At 41.4% G+C, this 6,000-nt stretch overlaps 1 protein-coding gene across 5 annotated transcripts in view; it reads right to left on the bottom strand.

Annotated features, from left to right (window-relative positions):
* Window positions 1-1,025: 1,025 nt before the first annotated feature.
* ypel1 (yippee-like 1) overlaps window positions 1,026-6,000 on the bottom strand; it is a 28,602-nt gene continuing 23,627 nt past the window's right edge. For all 5 annotated transcript variants that reach the window (XM_039658711.2, XM_039658708.2, XM_039658709.2 and 2 more), the window contains one exon: window positions 1,026-4,352. In XM_039658711.2, coding sequence (XP_039514645.1) covers window positions 4,263-4,352 — 90 coding nt within the window. In that variant the 3' untranslated portion in view covers window positions 1,026-4,262. The remainder of the gene's footprint in view (window positions 4,353-6,000) is intronic.

The raw sequence follows: 6,000 nt of genomic DNA, 5'->3' as shown, positions 1-6,000 counted from the left end.
ACGTTTTTTTTGGGGGGCGAATAATTAAGTATCCCCAATCTTCTCAAAACTCTGGATTATGATAGAGGGCCATGAGACTTAGACCTGAGTGCAAAAATGGAGGCTCTAGACCCTTCCTGAGCTGAGATATTGAGATCCCACATAGCATTTATGCCATTATAAAAATAGTGGGTTCGTGGACAGTGGAATTATGGGATCTCAATATCTCAGCTCAGGAAGGGCCTAGAGCCTCCATTTTTGCACTCAGGTCAAAGTCTCATGGCCCTCTATCAGAATCCAGAGTTTTGAGAATATTGGAGAAACTTAATTTTTCGCACCGAAAAAATCGACAGTGGTACCACTGCTGAGTGCAGTAAAATAGTTTTTATCACGACAGGAACTTTAGTTAAAATGTCTATCAAATATACTACCCGACTGCAGGCTTTAAACTAGGTGAAATGCTCCAGAAGTTTTAAAAAAAGGGGGCTGACATGTGATGTCCATTGTTATGGACACAGGGTCTGAATGGGTTAAAAATTTAACTTAAACATTAAATAATAATAAAAAATCTGTCAATCCCCCACTATGCTACAACCACAGACCTTGTTATGCATTTATAAACTAAATGTATTCTATTAATGGAAAATTCCAAGTCAAATGAAACTGAAGCTAAATTATTTAATAGCCTGCATAATAGAATATGATATTAATCCCTTTGTGATATCAGATCAGAAACTACATATCAGCAATAGTCAAATGCAAATGGGTAACGAGACTCAGAAGTGATAAAAGCATTTGCTAACATTTCTGACAACGTTTTGCTTTAATATCACGACTTTTGAATTTCAAGCAAACATGCACAGCGAGTGAGTGTCAATAGACCAAACACACTCTAAGGATGTTTGATCAACAGGAGAGTAAAGTCCTACAACAGAAATGGATACGACTAGAAAACGTAATGAGAAAATGAGATTACGCAGGACAGCTGAAGGATACTTGTGATTATTTTTTAAGATATGAAATAAAATTAAAAAAGATCCAACAAATCCACAATACCATTAAAGCTTTATTGTGATATCGGATAGTCTACAATACAGTGAAAACAGACAAATGTGACTTTTCTTTACTAGGACAGAATGCAAACTAATGTAATCAAGTAAAAAGAAGAAAAAAGCTTTTTTTTTGCATTGAAGAAAAAAAAAAAAGAAAGAAAACCAGGCACGACTTAATATAGCCATTATAAACACAACATGCTTTAGACCTTATATTTTAACAGTCCTAAGAAAAGAACTCTGCAAACTTATACAATCGTCGCCTAAACTAGATGTCGTCTCAAATTAACAGAAATGTTTAAAAACCAGTGTCACCAAAAGAAACAGCAAAAAAGGGAAGTAAACAATCTTTTTTACCGCCAACACCTCAATATGGTGCTGTAAAAGACAAATAACAATTTAAAAAACCCTCACAAATATTAATTTCCCACTTGGTATTCAGAGAGGCCACAAACTCACTTTTTGGTTTGACCAAGTGATTCAGTTTCCAGATTGGTACTATATGTTAAAAACAACGCTTGCCGCTGAAAAGTTTCATAATTTTTGGTGCAGAGACTGCACATTGAAAGTGTGACACTGGCTTGGATCTAGTTCTGATTTTGAAAGTCTTAGGGAAAGCTGTTTTTTGTTGAATTTTCTATTGTGAAATTTGGGCAGGTGAATCCAGCTCACCGCTGACCATGATGCTAAAACACGACCAGCAGACTTTCTGCTATTAGGCTCTCAACAGGAAACTATCGAAGGATGAAAACCAACTTTAATATATATAAAAAAACAAAGCTTATTATCATCAAGCTAAGAGAGCTCACATCAAAACACGCTGTGAGACAGCAAAAAGAAATGTGATAAAGGAAACAGCACAGAGGAACTAGTGAACAACAGCAAAAACAGCTACAAATAAAGTGAGGAAAGTAAAGGAACACGCATACATGCATCCACACACACACACATCATTCACAGTCGTCATTCACACACACACACACATATAAAGCCAAAGGTACAGTGAACAAAAGTGCTTCAAGTCGGGGAAGTAGAGAAACTAACCCAGTAGAAATATGTATAAAACCTTAAATATGTTACTTTATGTACAAAACTGTGTGAGAGGGACAATGTATTGTCTGTAACTCTGTATCATCATCTTTCAAGTAAGATATATCTACAACTATTTTGTTTGCATTGTCTTTGACTGATTCAAAGGTCACGTGACCTGACTGACCTTATCGGTGACGAACTCCGACTGAGGGTTCGCCACTCGTTCTACTATTGCCCGCCGTCCCACCCGCCCATAAGCACGACAAAACCTCGATATTTATTCATATCATTCATTATATATAGTTATACTTGATAGAAATCTACATTTAATTCCCCTCTTTACCGCTATAGGAAGTAAGCTCCGCCCCCTCCCGCTCTAACCACCCCGCCCGCTTTTATATACTTTGCAGGATACAACCACTGTTTCATAACATCTCTAGCTTCGACATAGAACTATGACAAAATACTGGGTTATATAACGCTTCGAGTGGATAGAGATTCTGTGAGGTTCGTTTCCAAGTTCGTGTCGTTTTTCGAGTTCCTGCTTCTAGTAGATGTGCTGGGTTCTCGGAGTCATGCGCCGCACAACAACAGGAGAGGGAGATTTCTTTTTTTAATCTTTTGAAGAGGCACAAGATTCATGCTGCTTAGAGGCAAAGACGTGGAGAAAAGCTACAAAAGGAACGCATGGGCTCGCATGCTCTCAAGACAGTCCGGGTAAAGTGCAGAAGGTTCAAAAGTGAAAGCTCTGGATTGCATTTATCTCTATTAGCAGCAAAAGAATCACGTAACGCCACTTTCTGATTGTTAAATTTGGGACCTGTTTCTGAAATCGAACGAATTACGAGCGTAGCGAACAGGTCTGCCGGCCTGTGGAAGAAAGGGAAAGCAGCAGATTTTGTGTGTTTGAAACGAGAGGGAGATGATCAAGCCAGCAACCACCCAACCCTGCAAATCATTCAAAGCATCTCATACAATCATTCGATTATTATCAATGAAAAAAGGCCATTCAATGGACAGACTTTTGCCTCTAAACCCATGAACAAGGCCTCTGCAAAGTGCAAACAAAGTAACTGCATTCAAGTATGCCATAAACATAATGCGTAAAACACACAGAGCTAACATGCGTGTGCATGTCCTAACATGTGGTTGAACACATAAATTACACATAGCAATGAACATACACATGATTGTAATATCAACAACAGTTTTGTAAAATCATTTGGCGTGAAGGGGGATGAAAACGTAATGCAAACATTGTTCCGAGGAGGACACTAGTTTCAGTTTTCCCCAAATGTCCAGTGCATCCAAACGGCTGAAGCTTTCTCTCGCCTATAGCAAAAATGGAACCTGCCACAAATGCCAACTCAAAGACGCGTGTTTGTGTAATCTCACCAAAAGCACCAGAGGCAACTAAAGCTCCTGTAGGGGTCAGACGCTACTGTTGTACCAGAGTGTCCCGCGAATTGCACAGTGAAGTCATCCGAGGAAGAAAAAAAAACAACTTTTCGATTCGGAATTAAAATGGTTAAAACGCAAGGGAGATCATAAATACAAACAATGCTATGCCACTGCAATGCTGAACGCCCACCCCATCCAAAATATACTGCTACATAGCCTCTAACGCATGTCAGTCGCGTCGGTCGCCGCCCCAACGAGAACCGAAAGACAATCAGAACGGGTCGGACTCAGAGAAGGAGAAAAATGCTAACCAGTAACATCAGTCCACCAGGGAGGACTCCAGATTCCCGTCGAAAAGAAAGTATACACACTAGAGCGCACACCTCCCGCTTATTCACAGAAACAGCGGGGATGTTAAACGAAAAACGTGAAACTGTCTTCTGGATACTGTTAACAGTTTACGAGGAGGGCCGAGCACACCGAAACCAGTCATTGGGGAGTCCAACAGGAAGGGAGAAGGTTCGGATCCCAAAGTGTTGACATGTACATCTCCGAAAAGGTCCAAGAGTCTTTCAGTGACCGTAGATGTCTTTGATACGCTTTCCGCCACTCTGCCTTTGAGTTTTGTGATGACCCAGTCTAGATGTGTCATGGTTGACGTTGGCGTGTGTGTGCGCGCGCTCGTGTCTGTGCGTTTTATTTTCATTTGTGTACGTGTGCGTGTGGTGGTGTCACTCGGCAAAGTCCACAACAGAGCAGCCCAAAGGTCACTGAGCAGAGAGAGGAAGTAGGCCAAGGTCACTCCCAGCCATTATCTTTGATCATATGAGCAAGCTCGATGATGAATTTGCCTTCTTTGTATTTCTGACTGCTCTCAAATGCATGCTCCTGTAACAGAGACAGAAACAGACAAATGTTACTACAACCCAAAAACAAAACACATAAAGCACTGCAGTGTTGACTACTGAAATCAGAAAATATTTTTGTCCACTTTTTCATGCTCTTAACTCTGTCCCCATGTCACGTCTACCTAGCTCACAGTAGCAGTGACATAGGGGAGACCACACCGTTTGTAAAGTTAAATCAAAAAATAGTTTATTTAAACATTAAATGATGAAATGAAATCATAATTCAAATCAAGAAATGCATTAAGTCAGTGTATGAGAAGCAAGAGAAAACTACTCAAAATGCAGTGCAGATCAGTAAAGTGTAAACTATGTGTAATGCAAACAAAGGAAAAGAAAATATGGTGGAGTTGCTGCCTGCCTGGCAGCCCGAACAAAGCCGAGACGCACTGAGAGCCACCACTGACGGAAATTTACGGCAATCCATGTTTTCACTGTTATAGGGTAGGGGGCGCTATTACGCATCGTCTGAAAGAGTAAAGGATCTCGGGATTGAAAAACAAGCGAAGAAGCAGTAGCAGAAACAAGCGATGGAAGCATTGCTTATGCATACAGTATGTAAGCTAACATGATCAACAAATATTAAACAGCATCTAAATCAAAACTGCCAACCATTACTTAATGAAATGTTGAACCCATGAAGAGGCCTTGGTCTCGAGACCACTTTTACGTGGTCTCGGTCTTATCACAGTCTTGATGGTCTTTGGTCTTGGTCTTGTCTTGGTCTCTGACCTCTCTGTCTTGTCTAGGTCTCGCTGTCTCAGTCTGACATAGTGGTCAGGGGATTTAGCAACACAATACCACAATATCCACGACGATATCCACAACGGATTGAAGCCCAGTGAAGACCTTGATCTGGTCTCGGGTCTCGGTCTCGACTTGATCTGTCTTGGTCTCGACTTGATCTTCTTCTCGACTTGATCTGTGTTGGTCTCGACTTGATCTGTGTTGGTCTCGACTTGATCTGTGTTGGTCTCGACTTGATCTGTGTTGGTCTCGACTTGATCGGCCTTGGTCTCGGTCTTGGTCTCGACTTGATCTGTGTTGGTCTCGACTTGATCGGCCTTGGTCTCGGTCTTGGTCTCGACTTGATCTGTCTTGGCCTCGACTTAATCTGTGTTGGTCTCGACTTGATCTGTCTTGTTCTTGGTCTCGACTTGATCTGTGTTGGTCTCGACTTGATCTGTTCTGGTCTCGACTTGATCTGTCTCGGTCTCGACTTGATCTGTTCTGGTCTCGACTTGATCTGTCTCGGTCTTGGTCTCGACTTGATCTGTTTTGATCTCGACTTGATCTGTTCTGGTCTCGACTTGATCTGTTCTGGTCTCGACTTGATCTGTCTCGGTCTTGGTCTCGACTTGATCTGTTTTGGTCTCGACTTGATCTGTCTCAGTCTTGGTCTCGACTTGATCTGTCTTGTTCTTGGTCTCGACTTGATCTGTGTTGGCCTCAACTTGATCGGCCTTGGTCTCGGTCTCGACTTAATCTGTTTTGGTCTTACTCTCGACTTGATCTGTCTTGGTTTTGGTCTCGACTTGATCTGTTTTGGTCTTACTCTCGACTTGAGCTGTCTTGGTCTTGGTCTCGAACTTGATCTGTTTTGGTCTTGCTCTTGACTTGATCTGTCTCGG

The sequence above is a fragment of the Pimephales promelas genome, chromosome 4 (assembly GCF_988280905.1).
Source record: "Pimephales promelas chromosome 4, fPimPro1.hap1.1, whole genome shotgun sequence".
NCBI classification, from domain to species: domain Eukaryota; kingdom Metazoa; phylum Chordata; class Actinopteri; order Cypriniformes; family Leuciscidae; genus Pimephales; species Pimephales promelas.
Note: the sequence above shows the minus strand (reverse complement) of the source record. Positions and strands in the feature narration are given on the sequence as shown.